Below are 15415 nucleotides of genomic sequence, written 5' to 3'. Positions count from 1 at the left end.
AATGACGCACAAAAAACACCTCCCTTCCCTTACCCCCGCCTCCCCCCGAAATGAAACCGAACCCCCCCCAAAAAAATGGAGGGGAAAAGAAACGGCAGAGGGAAAGAACCCATAATAATAATAATAATAGCAATAATAATAATAATAGCAATAATAATAATAATAATAATAGCGTTTCCCTCGCCATTCCTTCCCCCGCAGTTTCGATTTTTTTTTTTTTTAATTTTTGGAGCATCAGTCTGTCTCCTTTTTTTTCCTCTCTCTCTCTCTCTCTCGGTTTGTGTTAATTCTGCGTTTTCCTCCGTTCTCGGGGCGTGTGCGCGGGGCCCGCAGCCCTCACCAAGTCCATTGCTGCGCCTGTACCAAGTGGTGCGCTGTGGGGTACTGGGGGCTGCCGGCCGCGCTGTACTGCGCGTTGTACTGCATGTGCTGCTGCAGGGACTGCGCGCTGTACGCCGAGAACGGGATGCCCGCCTGGAACGTCGCGGCTGCCAAGTCCTGGGCTTTGAGCGTGTGGCAGGGCTTGCCGTCCCTGACTAGCACCGGCACGGCCACCCGCCGCGGCGAGGGGAGAGGAGTCACTTCCATACCTTTCTCGGCCCGCGCCCGCTTCATCTTGTAGCGGTGGTTCTGGAACCAGATCTTCACCTGCGTGGGGGTGAGGCGGATCAGGCTGGCCAGGTGCTCCCGCTCGGGCGCCGACAGGTACCGCTGCTGCCGGAACCGCCGCTCCAGCTCGTAGGTCTGAGCCTTGGAGAAGAGCACCCTCCTCTTCCTCTTCTTGCCCGCGTCCCCGCCGCCCACCGCTTCCTTCTCGTTGTCGGGCGACTCGTCTGCCGACGGCTCCGGGGACTTGGCCGAGGGGTCCTGGCCGCCGCCGCTGGCCGCCAGCCCGTGCACTGTGAACAAACCGTGCCCGGTCAGCGGAGGGGGACGGGCCGGGGGAGCGCCCCTCCGCCGCCCCCCGCATCCCTCCCGCCGCCCCCCGCATCCCTCCCTCCGCCCGGCCGTGGCGGGATGGAGGCCGGCCGTGGAGAGAGGCAACCCCCCATCCATCCATCTATCCATCTATCCATCTATCCATCCATCCATCCATCCATCCATCCATCCATCCATCCATCCATCCATCCATCCATCCATCCATTGCTCCCCAGCTCCCAGCTGGAAGTGGCGCTGCCCCATCCCCGGCCGGGACGAGCCGCAAGTCCCCCTCCTCGAGCCGTATCCCTCCCCAGTCGCCCCCCGGCCCCCGGTCTCCGCTGCCCCGTTCCCCCACCACTCACGGGAGTACTGGATGCCCTCGGCGCTCGCCAGCCAGCGCGTGTAGGGATTATCGCTGTTATCATAGAAAGGACTCTTCAAAGGCAGCGTCGGAACAGTGTCCAAGGGGGTTTGTCCCAAAACTCCCGCTTTCCTGGGCGGCTCGGGCGCCTCGCTCTCCTCCTCGCCGCCCTCCGCCGAGCCATCCTCATCGTTGGTGTCGGGGAGGTCCAAAATGTCCTTCACCGAGAAGCCCGTCTTTGTGTTGGTCAGAGACATGTTCCGGCCAAATTCCGCCTGGGAAAGTTGGAGCCGCAGCTTGGCCGAGCCGCCGGGTCACGGCTGGGCACGCACACGCCGAGCGGCAACAACGACACTGCGCAGGGACACGGGGAGGGAGGGGGGGCACGGCACGCGTGGAGAAGGGGGGAAAAAATAGAATAATAATGTGGATTTATAGAAAAATAAGCGGCGGGGGTTGTGCGGGAGAAGCGGCCGCAGCGACGGGTCTCTGCGGTGGTGGTTGTTCTGCCACGGGGGAAAATTCCGAGAGCCGGAGCAGCAGCTGGTTTCGGGAATAGTTTGTAACTCCAGGGAAAAAAAAGGGGGGAAAGAGACGCCAAAAAAAAAAAAAAAAAAAAAAAAAAAAAAAAAAAAAAAAAAAAAAGATCACTTCTGGATCTTGTTCAGCCGCGCCGAACCCGCGCCTGCCGCTGGAAAATCCCGAGCCATTGCTGGAGCGAGGAGTCCATATAAGGCTGGTCCCCACACATGAACCTGCCGAGAGGAGGGAGAAAAAAAACCTACATTAAACCCAGGAAAGGTTGGCCACGTGTGGGCGGGTCTTGGAAGTCAAGTGGATGAAGACAGTGTTTGCAGATGTGAAATTGCGGGTTTTGGGCGAGCTCCGAGCTTCCACCATTGGTGATGAGTGGTATAACGTGTCAGTTAATTACCGGCGCGGGGAGGGTCCTCGGCGCGGGGGGGGCGGGCGGCGGCGCCGGGGGGGAGGGAGGGGGCGAGGGAAGGAGGGAGGGAGGGAAGAAGGGAGGGAGAGAGGGAGGGAGGGGGCGACTTCCCAGCTCTTTTTAAGGGCACTATTTACATACAAAGAGCTCCGCACCAGCCCGACGCTCAGGGCGCTCCAAAGTGTGTTTTCCACCCGTGTTTTCTTCCGAGCGAGGGGGACATAAAAAAATAAAATAATAATGATACTAATAATAATAATTTGCGAGGGGGGCTGTTCCCACAGCCGCTCAGCCTGCGCGCCCCGCGCTGCCGGCCCCGCTCGGGACCGAAGCGGCTCAGATGGCAAGAGCCCAACTTATCTAACCCGCCTAGGTCAATATTTTGGTTGGGGCTTAGGGATGAGCGCTGGAAATTAAACAGCGAGTAATTGATTCTAGTTTGCTCCGAAATTAAGCGAACTGGCAAAACGCGATCGTCAGGCGCGACCCGACGAGATCCGGGAGGTGATTATTGGGGAGGGGGGGAGTGTGTGCTTATTTGAAGAGGTCTCATTGATTTTGCCACCTTCTTCCAGGGGAATGAATCCAGCCCGTTGGGATCGTTCGATGGGCTGCAGCCCGATGGACTCATACACGACTGAATTAATTTTTTTTTCTTTTCCATCTTTTTTTTTTTTTCTTTCTTTCTTTTTCAGGACTTGGGGAAGGAGAAAGAGGGGCAAAGAAGGGGTTCCTTCCCAAGGGAAGGCCGGCACCCCAGGTGTCACCACGCTCGCACACAGATGCACTCGGCTCTGGGGGCTCGCTCTGCCCGGCGCGGGATGCAGAGACCGCCCCTACTTCTCTCCGTCTGCCACCAACTTTTATTTCCATTGCCTTTCTTCCTTCCTCCTGTTCTCTGCACCTGCCAAGGAGGCACACCCTCACGGGGCAGGGCCAGGACCTTTTTTCCCTTTCTCTTCCTACTTCCTTCCTCTCCTATCCTCTCCTCTCCTCCCTCTCCTTCCTTTCCGGCCTGTGCCGTCCTTCCTCTCCTTTCCTTCTGCCTTGCCTTCCTTCCTTCCTCCTTCCTGCTCCGGCCTCTCCGGCCCGTCCTTCCTTCCTGCCTCGGCCCTTCCTTCCGTCCTGCCTTCGTCTCGCTCCGTCCTTCGCATTCTTCCGTCCTTCCGCTCCGCCCTTCCTCCTGCCTTCCTCCTTCCGTCTTCCATTCATTCCTCGGCCTTCTGCTTCCTTCCCGTCCTTCCTTCCTTCCTTACCTTACCTCTCACCCCCGCTCCTCCTTCCCGTTCCCTATCCACGCTCTCCCCTCCCTCTTAACCGCTTCCCTGCATCCTTACCTTCCTTCCCTCCCTCTCCTGCTTCTGAGGGCTTCGCAGGTTAGGGCAGGGGATGCTTCCGTTGGTTGTCACGGGCCGTGGAGCCGGGCGGAAACGAGCCCGGCCCTGAGGGTGTGCGGACCGATTCTAAGGAGGGAGGGATGGGGGGTGTGAGGGAGGCCGGAGGTAGCAAGGGAGGAAGACCGCAGGCACGACGGCTCAAGGCATGCTGGGGGAGCTGGGTGCGCGGTGGGGACCCGTGACGAGGGGACTCCTTCGCGCTCCTCCTGCCTCTCCTTCCTTCCTTCCTTCCTTCCCTTCCTTCCCTTCCTTTCCTATCCTTCCTTTCCTTCCTTCCTTCCTTCCTTCCTTCCTCCTTCCTTCCTTCCTTCCTTCCTTCCTTCCTGTCCTTCCTTCCTTCCTTCCTTCCTTCCTTCCTATCCTTCCTTCCTGTCCTTCGCCCTCGTCCTCCTTCCCTTCCTTTCGGTTCCTGGTCCTGGGCCTCCTGTTTCCTTCCTTGCCATTGTTCCTCTCGTCCTTCCGTCTCTTCTTACATCCTCATCCCTTCCTTCCTCGCGTTCCTTCCTTCCTTCCTTCTCCTCCTTCCTTCCCTGTCTTCCTTCCTTCCTTTCCTTTCCTTCCGTCCTTTCCTTCTTCCTTCATTCCTTCCTGTCCTATCTCCGCTCCTATTTCCTTCCGTCTCCTTCCTTCTTCCTTCGCCCCTCCATTCCTTCCGTGTCCACTTCCTTCCGTTCCTTCCCCTCCTTCCTTCTTCCTCCCTCTCCCTTACCTTCCTCCTTCCTCCTTCCTCTCCTTCCTCTATTTTCCTTCCTCTATTTCCTTCCTCTATTTCCTTCCTCCCTCCATTTCCTTCCTTCCTTCCCTTTTCCCATTCTTTTTTCCTTTCTCTTGTTTTCCATCTCTTTGCCTTTCCCGAGCCCCGCCCGGGCCGGAGCGCTGGGGCCATGGAGATGTGCGGGGCGATGCGGGACACGGGATTTGGACAATTTGGGAAGGGGGTCCCCCCACCCCCCTCATTTCTGGACAGGAAAAGTTGCCCGAGTTTCCCTTCCTGGGGGGAAGAAGCCGCAACGCCGCCGGCCGCGCTGGGGAGACGCGGCCTCAGGCTTCCTCCTCCGCGCCCATCAATGCATTCGCACCTTCCCATCCTCTCCCTCGCCGCTCCCTCCACTTTTCCTGCCCCAGCCCCCAGCCCCCAGCCTGCCTCCCATAAAGTATGTGATGTGGCTGACAATGCCCAGGGATTTTTTTTTCCTTTTTTTTTTCTCCTTTTTTTTTTTTTTTTTTTTTTTTTAAGCGAGCCCCAGCGCGCATCCTGGGTGGTCGGCCCCGCGCAAACACAAATACAACCCGACGGCTAAGCTGGGGACAATGTCCGCAATGTAGACAAATGTCCGGCTCCTGTTGGAACCCTTTGTCTCGGCGCAGTTTTTGCATTTATTTCAGTGGCGAAATAATACGTGATTGACGCCCTCTTTCAGCGCGCCCTAACTGTTGGGAATAAATCTGAGGTTGTTCCTAGTTGTCATGGTATTCAACCGCACTCAATGGCTATCTCTTCATCCATTGCGGAGTCCTCCTCGATATCGAGGGAACCCCTTCGGGCCGGCCCCCGCCCGCTCCTCTGCCCCGCGCCCATACCGCCAATTCCCGCTGAATCCCGGAGTTACCGATGGATTCGGGCGGGCCCCCGGCTCGGGTGGGGTTTGACTCCGCCGAGGGGAAAAAAGAGAGCGGGGAGAACGGCGATAATCGCGATAGCGGCACGACGGAGAACCCCGACAGAAGCCAAGCCCGGGGAGGGAAGGGCAGAGCATCCCCGGGGCAGCCGACGTGGGCTGGGCGCCGCGGGGCTGTCAGCGTAATAATAATAATAATAATAATAATAATAATAATAATAATAATAATAATAATAATAATAATAATAATAATAATAATAATAATAATAATAATAATGACGATAAACACTCCCACACCCGAACCTGAAGCCACGGCTCGGGCAGAGCGTCCCGCAGAGCCCTGGCGGCGCGGGGCCCGCGGGAGGAGGCCGGACACAGCCCCAGGGGTCGTGGCCCCCCCCCTCAAACCGCGGACCTCGCTGCGCACCGCGGGGACGGCCCGGGACACCGTGACGTCACCGGTGGGGGTGTGACGTCAGAGCCGCGCGGGCCCCTTGACGTCAGGAGGGGTCGCGAGGCCGGGACACTGCCCCGCACCGGGGTCGCGCTGCGAGGGGTGAAAACCCGAGGGCAGCGCCGCGTTTGTCGCGACAGGGACCCCCGGCAGCCACGGCGCATTGTCCCGCCCCGGCACCCGCGGGGCGCCCCCCTGCGCCCCCCGGCTGGTCCCACGCGTGGCGTGGATGCTCCAGCGCTGGGACAGGCGGTGACAAGGCCCGGGGGCGCTAGGGCTCTCCTGCCCCAGCCCCCGGGGCTGAGTGGTGGCTCTCGGGAACAAGGGGCTCTGCCCACGGGGACCGATTCACGGGTGGCTCCCTCCCCCTGCCCCTCCCCGGGGTTAAGGCTGATTTTTCTATGTTTTTAGACTCGGGGAAGGGACAGACCCTGGGGGCAGGAGGGGAATGAGGCCTCCCGAGCAGCTGCCGGCAGTCACGCGTGGGCCTGGCCGCTCCCAATGCTAGCAGGCTCTCGCCACGCCACGGGCGGCCCGTGGGGCCGCTTTGAGCGGTGTCCTCGCCTTTCTCCTCCCGGCCGCGGCCCGAGGGTCCCGCTCCCCGCACGGCACTGGGGCTCCCCCTCTGCTGCGAGCCAGAGGAGCCGCAGCTCTGCTCCCTTCTCCGCCGAGCAGGATCCCACGAACTCATCGCGTGTAACACGGTGTGGTATCACAGAGTGAAATAACACATGTTCTCGGGAGAAATGTAGGAAAGGGTGTTGGGCAGGAGCCCGCCGCTCTCCCTCCCCTCCCTACCGAGCCCGTCTCCATTCCCACTCCTGCTCCGCGGCTCCGGGAGCGGCCGACAAGTGGATCAATTTATTGTTTGATGGAGCCAAAGATGCGAGACATTGTTTTCCCTTCGCTCCAGCCCGCAAATAAACAAACGGAGCGGGGCTGCACCTTGCCGCTCGGCCCGGATTAGCTGAGCCCACACAAAGCCTTTGTTAAGGGACAGGTTGATTTTATCTCCTAGAATGAGATCCACTTGGAATGAATGGGGAAAGGGAAGAGCAGCCCGTGTCCTGATAATTGTCGTGAGGAGCTTCACCTCAGGAGCATCCCTGTAAGTAACACCCTCTTTGTTTTAAAGTGTGGAGGAGGGAAGAAGAGCCGCCACACGAAAGGGGACAGCTCTCCCCAGCCGTAAAAATATAAACCCAAAATTAAAAAGTCAGAGCAAAACCAAAAGCAGAGAAATAATATCCCGCGCACGGAGGGATTTAATTCGCATTTTCCAGCCCTGGAGAGGAAATTCTGCTGCTGCTGCTGCTCAGCGGCTCCGGCTCGGAAGGGACCGGCCACGCCAGGCCGTGGGCACGGAGCCCACGCCACGGGATTGCCTCGCACAGCGGCAGCCCGGTCAGGGAGAGAGAGCTCCGTAAAAAAAAAAAAAAAAAAAAAAAAAGCCCAAAAAGAAGAAGCAAAAAATATCGCATTTCCTAAAATCAAGGGTAACCGGAGCCTCCCGAATCCTCCGGCGCTTACAGGAACTTAATTGTAACGGAGTTTCTGCGGGCTGAAATTCCCGCATTTTTTCCCGGCTCGTTTCCTGGCTGGAAAAAATGGCATTAGCAAAGGCGTTAAGGATGTTTCGGGGGAGAGAAAAGGGGGGGAAAAAAAAAAGGGGGAAAAAAGGGGGAAGATCGCCCCGCACGCAGGAAGGGAGTCAGCAACAGCATTGCCTATGGAAGCTGCAGGGAAAGCCCCCACCGCCCCCCAAAATCCCGGCGCCGGCCTGCTTTTCTCCAGCAGACAATTAATTCTTCTCCAGGACATAGGAATCTAAATGAGCTTCCCTATTCTCACGATTGCTCTATCTCCTTCCCCCCGAAGCTTCAAAGGCGGAGAAATCCTTCCAATTCACCGATATTCCTTATAAATCTGTAGATGCGGATCTGCCCCGCAGCCAAGCTCCCGAGGTGGCGAATTGTGATAGAAATTGGGATTTCCCCCCTCCCCCCAAACCCCCCTGCTCCCCGGGGGCCGGCGGGGTTATGGCAGAGCCGGAGGGCACATGTTAGGGCTTTGATAAATGCACTTTAATGAGATTTTGGAAATTATTGCCCATAGTGATGGAGGCAGTGGGGTAGGGGCACAAAGCCGGGAGCCCGCAGCCCCCCGACCCACATTTTGTCTTGTTTAATTCCCCCCCCTGCGCTGGGGGGGAGCTGTAAGCCTGGCCCGGGGCTCCCTTCCCCTTTCCAGTCCGTTCCAAACCGGTTTATTCGCCGGACAAACGGGGCTGGCCCCCCCGGAGCCCCCCGGCTCTGCCCGTCCCCGTCTCTAATGATTAAACGTGTCCCACCGAGATTAAGCTTTGTCAGAAATGATTTTTTCCTCCTCGGCCTGGCAATGCCGGCCCGCTGGCCCCGGGGCGAAGGCAGCGCGGCGGGATTCGCTCTCTTATCAGAATTCGCTCCGCACTCCGCGGAGGGCTCCGCGCCCGGGTCACCGCCGGCTGCGGGTGGCAAGTGGGGGTGCGGGGAGCCCCGGAGGCCGCCCCCGGAGCCTGCACCGGGGTGGGGGGGACCAGGGCTGGGTGGAGACGGGCCCACCCGCGTGGGCTCTGCTCCAAAAGCCTTGCCCGAGCCGGGGACACACGCGTGGCACGGGCAGGGAAGGGGTGAAGGAGGAGGGGGCACCGCCGGGGCCGGGGCCAGTCCGGTCATTCCCGGTCCTCTGGCGGACTCTGCCGTCGCGGCTGAGAAGTGTCCCACGGCCGGGGCAGGGGGGGAGCGCCCCGGGCTCCCCTTCCTTGCGCTGCCCCGGCCCCGCTGCCACCCGTGGCCGTGGCCGTGTCGCAGCCGCGCCGTCGGGGCGGGGGCCGCGCCCCCTCGGCCTTCAGCACCGGCTCCTACCTGCGCCGACCCCCCCCCGCCCCCCAAAGCGCCTTCCCACCTGCTGCTCCCGCCCCTGGTGACCCCTCTGTCCCCTCTGCCCCCGGGGCTCACCCGGCCGGGGGCTCCAACCTGGGGTCCTCCCGCTCCCTGTCGGGGCTCACCTGGGCGGGTCCCTGCGCCGGGGGAGCCCCTCGCACTCACCTGGGCTGGGGTCCCTTGGCGGCCGTGTCCCCCGGCTGTCCCCCGGGGAGTCACCTGGGCAGGGGTCCCCGTGCGGGAGCGTCCCCCCGCCGCCTCCCGGGGCTCACCTGGCCGAGGGTCCCGAGGCGGGGGGTCCCTAGGAGGGGGGGCTCCGGCGGCGGCCCCCCGCCTCCCGCATTGTCTCCGCCGTGTGCCGGGGCCGCTCCTCGTCCCTTCGGCCTCACATCCCCCGCGCCGCTCGCTGCCGTCCTCGGCGGCTGCCGCCGGGCGGAACACCGGCCATATGCTCCGCGGCCATAAATTGGGAAGAAGCACAGACACGCCGGTTCCTGGGTGGCTCTTTTAAGGCTGAGCCGGCCCCTCTCTCCCCCCGGGGGGCAGAGCCCTCCCCCCGGCCCCCCTTCCCCAGAGGAGCCGCTGGCTGCGGCCCCCGCCGGGCCCCCCCGCCCCCGCCCGGGCCGGTCCGGCCGCCCGCTCGCCGTGCGCGGATGGCTCGGTAGCCAGGGCGCCGCGCAGCCAAACAGCCAGATGTGGCACGTTATTGATGTGGGGAGGCTCGTTTACATTAGATACGCGGCTGATCCGGCCGCTGATAGCGCCGGTGTGCGGGAGATCCGAGCTGCGCTGCCGCCGCCGCCTCCGGCCGCTGCCCCCTCCCCTGCCCCCGTTCCGGGGTCCTTTTTGGGTTTTAACATCATTTTTTTATTATTATTATTCAAAAGGGAGGCGAAGAGAAGGCGATGGAGTTGGTGACAGAGGGTGGTGCCGCCCGACTTCTCTGAAGGGTGAAGAGCGGTCATGGAATGCTGGAATATTCTGAGTCTAGGCTCACGGAGCCCAGCTCCGGGACAACCCCAAAAAACACCCCACGTTCCCCAGAGCGTTCTCCAAACATGCCGAGCCTGGCGCCGCGGCCTCTTCCCAGCCGCCCCCGGTTGCAGGAGTCTCCTGCAAAAGGTACGATCCCACTGGGATTCCAGAGGGGATGGAGAGCTCCCAGCTGACCACGAGGGCTTCCTGGGCATCCCATGTCCCTTCCAAAGGCTTCGTGGGTGACATGCAAACACTGGTGGCTGTTGGGGGCAGGGGGAAGGCGACAGAGCCCCTTCTCCATCCCACCTGACCCGGATCGTCCCCAGCACCTGCCCCGTTCCTGGAAAGACCTTGGAGTCCTGTGTGAAAGTCCCAGGTCAGATACGGCTCAGTGAAATCCCACAGGCAGCTCCAGCAGAGCTGCCCGCAGATAGAGTGATTGATCCCCACACCGATCAATAAAGATCTCATTCCAGGCAATTAATAACTTTGCCGAGCTTGTTTTGTTTGGATAAAGTGCCCGGATTGCTGAGCGAGGGAGTGAAACTGGGGGAGAAAATAATTCCGTGATTTTATGTCACCCCCATGAAAATACCAATCAAAAGACAGTGATTTGAATACATTTGCATAAAGAATCTTCATTTGCATAAATCTGCAGGGTCTTCACTTTCACAGCAGGAAATTCAGGCTGGGTGTCCAGGCCATGTCTCGCTCCATTCCTAGGGAATGCTGCCCAGGGGGATTGGAGCTCTGTAAGTTTGGTTATAAACCAGCTCCAGCTCCTGCATCCCCTCATCCAGGAAGGAGGGAAAGTGCAGGAAAAGGCAAGGGAGCAGGAGCTGCACTTGGACCCCCACAGGCACTCCTTGGGACAGCTGTCCTGGACTGTGCTGTAAAACCTGGGCTGTGCTGTAAACCAGTTCCTATTTTATTAATAAGAGCTCCCTATTTAAATAATAAACCTATTTTTATTAATTATTTTTGCTTTGAGGGTGTTTTGGCACCTGGAATGTGGATCTCAGCATGCCTCAGAACTGCTGGCACCAAACCAGCAGGCCCAGGGACTGGAGAGTGAAGCGGGTTTCACTCAGCCTTGGGAATTTAGTCCTTTCTGCTCCTCAAACATCCCATGTGGAATCTCCTGGAGAGGTTGGTGTGAAGGTGGGAGGTCTGGACTCCAGTCTGGGGAGGTTGGGATGGGCTCCACCTCACGACAGGGTTCTTATTCCCAAGTATTTGCAGTCACTCAGCTCCTCTCGGGCAGAGTCTGCTGGTGCCTCTTTGTGTCCCAGGATTGGGAACGGCCTGGGAGCTCTGGGCTTGGAATGCCCAGGTGGGGTGAAACACCCCCAAAAATTCCCTGGCTGAAGGGATGTATTTCCACTTGTCATCCACAGCCCTTTCCCAAAAGTGAAGGAATCCAGAGCGCCCCAAGTGCAGAGCAGTGCTGGGACGTGGCAGGGAAGAGCAACACCTGGGAAGTCTGGGCTGAGTTCCTTATTCCAGCCTGGTTTGCAGAAGGAATTAAAAAGAAGCTCAGTCCACCAGCTCAGGGAGCGTGAGGGAGGAGGCAGGAGCAGGTGCAGGGGCTGGGGGAGCACCCCCACACCCCTCTTTACAACCTGGTGTGTTTGAGGAGCCCCAGCCCTGTCCCTGTGCCGGGCTGGGCGCACACCTGGGGGTGACAGATGGCCACGGGCTGTCCCCAGGCTGAGCACACAGCACAATCTGCTGCAGCTCGCTCCTGCTCCTGCTCCTGGCACCTGGAACAGGGCAGGGAAGGAGGAAACCTGGGCAGAGGGAAATGGGGATTGCCCCATTCAGCCAGGTTTCGGATGGAAGCGGGCACCCATGCTTCACTTTGTAAAATTTAGAATTGAATTTCATTTTATTTCACATTATTCTGATTTTCCTGGGCATTGCCCTGGGATGGAGCAGGAGCAGGTGCTGGTCAGAGCTGGTGGGGACATTGCAGCCCCAGGTCGGGACACCAGCTGGGACATGGGAGGATGTGTGGTCTGTGGGGGTCCTGTGACAACAGCAATTTTGGGGACACCATGGAGACACTGTGGTCTTGGCCTCATCTCACCTGCCTGGCATCTCTCCTCCCTAGCAGGGGAGGTTTCCCAGCATTTCCAAGTGGAGGCCCACGTTCCTGGGGAAGCAGAGGGAGCGGGAGGATGTCCCGGTGACACCAATGGCATTCCCACTCAAACTGGTTTTCTCCTCCCCTCTTCCCCTGTCTCCACAGCCAACCTTGCTCCTGCCGTGCACACCCAACATTTTGGATGGAATTCTCCACGGCAGTGTTGGGCTTGGAATCCCTCAGGAAGCTGCTCTGGATGGATTTAGCTCCCAGCACCCTGCCATGGAAAGCACCTGCTCCAACTCCCCAGTGCCCACCCACGCTTACGGACGGCGACTCTTGCCTGGGACGCTTCGCCCAACCCCACAAATCCTGCAGGTGAAGCAGCTTCCCTGGTGGGAAAAACCAAGCAGGGTGGGAAAAAAAAAAAGGCAAGGCAAGTGACAGTGATGCCATAAAGCCTGGGAGCGACGTGGAGGCACCGGCGAGGCGCAGATAAGGAGCGCTCGCGCCGTATCGCGGGCGCCCCATCAATCACGCGTCCGTCTCCCACCGCCCGGACCCGGCAGTGGTGGGAGCGCACGGTGGGATCGCTGTCAGCCAGGATCATCAGCCAGGAGCAGCCAGGATCAGTCAGGCTGGGAATGCTGTGCCCAAGGGGACGCCACGGTGGTGGCCTCAACACCGGCCCGCTTCCTGGGAAGGCACCAGGAGGATTGGAGCCATTGCTGTCGGGCTGTTTGGGTCTCCTCGAGCCAGGTTTCATAAGCTCTCGGAGATCTGTATCACACCCAAGGTAGCTCAGCTACCTCAGAGCTATAAAATCAGCAGGATGGCTTCTGTGGTAATATTGGAAACAGAAAAGTTTTAATCAAAGGCAAAATAGCAAAACTCTTCACAGAGAAAAACAGAGCCAGGTGCAAGAAGTTCTTGCTCTTGGTAAAACACCTCACAAAAGCCATTGGTTTCTTTGTTCTCTTCCTTTTCTGGTAAATTGCTCAGGTGGGACTTTCTGGCTCCTGTCCAATTGGCTATCCCTAAGTCTGAGGTGAAGTTTCCCAGGTCCTATGAGGTGTCTTTTTCACTAATTGAAGAAAGAAACTTCTAAGCTTTTTTCCTTTCTAAAGTGACAAAAGATAGTTTTGTCACTCTGTCAACAAGAGACACATTCCTATATTGTCCCCAGTGGAGACAGGGCCGCAGGGAAGGTCTAGAATGGATATTAGGGAAAAGCTTTTCATCCAGAGGGTGGTCAGGCACTCAACAGGCACCCCAGGGAATGGTCATGGCTCCAACCCAACTCAGGGATGGGATTGTTGGGGTGTCTGTCCAGGGCCAGGAGCTGGAATGGATGATGCTGGTGGGTCCTTCCAGCTCAGGATATTCCATGATTCTCTGATAATCTAGGAGATCAGGGTGCTGCTTGCCTCATTTTCCATCGGGACTTATCCATCACCAATGGCTTCCACATGGAAAACCTTGGTGGGAGCACTGGCTGCTGACCCTCCCAGGAATTCCCTGTGTACCACAGTGGATCCTGGTGGGAGCAGGTCAGCAGCACCGTGTGCCCCAAGGACACTCCTGGGAAACCCTGCCACATCCCAAGTGACAGCATGGCAGAGCTCCAGGGGCTCTTTGAAGCTGGGCTGGGAAGGGCTCATTCCCAGGTTCTTCTACTTCTGTGGGAATGGCTGATAGGGAAAGTGGAATCCCAGTGGAACAGGGCAGCTCTTGTAGGGTGGGAGGAGGGATAAAATCTGTCCCTGGGATCCCGGTGCCTCGGAACACAACCCTGAGGGAAGTTCCTGCCACAGCCATTCAGCCAGGAAAAGGAGAACCTGAGGAGGAGGAGGAGGAGGGAAACACACAGAGAATGGGAAGGGGACACGGATTAGTGGGAGACATCTGGGGAAGGCACAGGGAGCCAGGGGGCTCTGAGCAGGACTTGGCCCACTCAGGATGACCTGGGAGCAAAGCACCTCAGGTTTCCCTTCCCGCTGATCCCAAGGACAGGCCCCTCCCTCACCCCCTGCTCTCCCAGTGCTCCCTGAGGGGCTCCAAAGCCCTGCCCGGCTCAGGTTTGGTGCCTGCCCTGGCAGCTGCGGGCGAGCAGAAGGTGCGGGAGACGTGGCAGAGCTGTTACACATTAACCGGGACAGCGGCTGCTCTTTCCTCCTGTCCGGGAACCATCCCCGGCCCCGGGCTGCCCTGGCTAATGTGTAACCCCAGCCCTCGCTGCTCCTTCCCACCAGGATGTCCCAGTAGCTAGGCTGGCTCGGGGAGCTGGGGTGTGCAGGGGACAGTATTTGATCTCCTCGGCTTTTATGGATAAATGTTTTTCCAGCACCCCCGAATGCTTCCTTGTGGGCACAGAGCAGCCTGAGGGACAAAAGGACCAAGCCCAACTTGCACAGAGACTGTTTTCCTGTTAGATCCTGCTGGTTTTCCTGGGAATGGCGGGAAAATGGGCTGCTGGAGTCTGTGCTGCTCCCTCGGGATGCTCAGCTCAAGGTGTTGGGTGGCTGCTGCTCACCCCCACTCAGCCACTGCCACAGGAATAGCTAAAAAATGCCTGTGTTGGCTCTTCTCCTTAGTGGCACTCAAGATTTTGGGGTTATGGAGGCGCCTTTAGGGATGTGCCCCTTTTTGTCACCCACTCAGACTTGAATTTATGCCACTCAAGCCCTGCGAGAAGGAGGAGAATCCGTTGGGACGAGGGGATGAGTGGGGATGGGATCCTGCTGTTCCAGCAAGAAAAATGTGCCCATTTTGGCTGGTTTTTTCTCCCCCTCCTTTTTTCCCCTTATAAATTCAGTATTTATGTTGGGTAATGCCTGTTGAGGGTTGGTTTCCTCCTCCTGGCTCCTCTGAGCAAACTGCTGCAGTAGTAGGTCACATTCGTGCTAATCAGGATGCCGAATGCTGCCTCTAATCCAAAGTTTTCCATCAAAGGGAAGGTTCTGAGGCATGTAATGAATATCAGGAGGGTTCTGCTCTTCAAAGGTGGAGAAAAGTTGATTCTTTTTGAGATAAAACTCGCTGTTTGAAAAAAAAAAAAAGATAATGGAAGTAAAGCTAAAAGATTTCCTTATCACCAAATATTATTCACAGCAACAGCAAGGTCTGGTTTCTTCCCCCCTGGCAGGCTGGGCGCTCACAAAACCCCAATTTGAGCAAGAGATGGAGGAGAAATTGGCTGGATTTTGGATTTTCTAGGAATCTGGAGGCCTTGGAAATACTCCTGGCTGGGAGTGTGGAGGGGGAGCTTCTTGGCTTTGCTGAGAGAGGAGCGGCGTTGGCAAACCTGGCTCCATCCCCAGGGATTTGCTGTAAATTTGGGGGGGATATTGGGAATTACATCAGCCTTCAATTGCTGTGCAGGCAGAGCAAAGCAGCAGGGAGGCCTGAAAAAGGAGGAAAATACATGGAAAAGAGGGAAAAATAGGACCGGCAGCACTCTGAGCTGTACAAGGGGTGCCCCATCCCTGGGAGTCTCCCAGGCCAGGCTGGATGGGGTTTGGAGGAACCGGGGACAGTGGAAGGTGTCCCAGGCACGGGGTGGCACTGGATGAGATTTAAAGGCCTCTCCAGTCCAAACCATTCTGGGATGGCTCCATGAATCCCTCCCCAGTCCAAGCTTTTCCAGGGAGCAGGGATGCAGGTGAGCTGATGCAGCTCCTGGCTGGGGATTAGCTGGGCGCTGAATGCCTGACCTGTGCTGCTCCGAGGGTA

At 58.4% G+C, this 15415-nt stretch overlaps 1 protein-coding gene across 1 annotated transcript; it reads right to left on the bottom strand.

Moving 5' to 3' along the window:
* Positions 1 to 336: 336 nt before the first annotated feature.
* NKX2-2 (NK2 homeobox 2) lies at positions 337 to 1539 on the bottom strand. The gene is made up of 2 exons (XM_050972882.1): positions 1284 to 1539; positions 337 to 899 (listed from the first exon to the last, which is right to left on the bottom strand). The coding sequence occupies exons 1-2, from the start codon at positions 1537 to 1539 to the stop codon at positions 337 to 339; spliced, it is 819 nt and encodes a 272-aa protein (XP_050828839.1).
* Positions 1540 to 15415: the final 13876 nt, after the last annotated feature.

This window comes from Serinus canaria, chromosome 3, assembly GCF_022539315.1.
Source record: "Serinus canaria isolate serCan28SL12 chromosome 3, serCan2020, whole genome shotgun sequence".
In the NCBI taxonomy this organism is placed as follows: Eukaryota; Metazoa; Chordata; class Aves; order Passeriformes; family Fringillidae; genus Serinus; species Serinus canaria.
Note: the sequence above shows the minus strand (reverse complement) of the source record. Positions and strands in the feature narration are given on the sequence as shown.

Excerpts from the sequence above, each read along its gene's own strand:
- NKX2-2 (XM_050972882.1), bottom strand. The coding sequence starts at position 1,539 with ATGTCTCTGACCAACACAAAGACGGGCTTCTCGGTGAAGGACATTTTG. Across the intron at positions 900-1,283 it reads CGAGGGCATCCAGTACTCCC|TGCACGGGCTGGCGGCCAGC; the intron begins GTGAGTGGTGGG and ends GTTTGTTCACAG.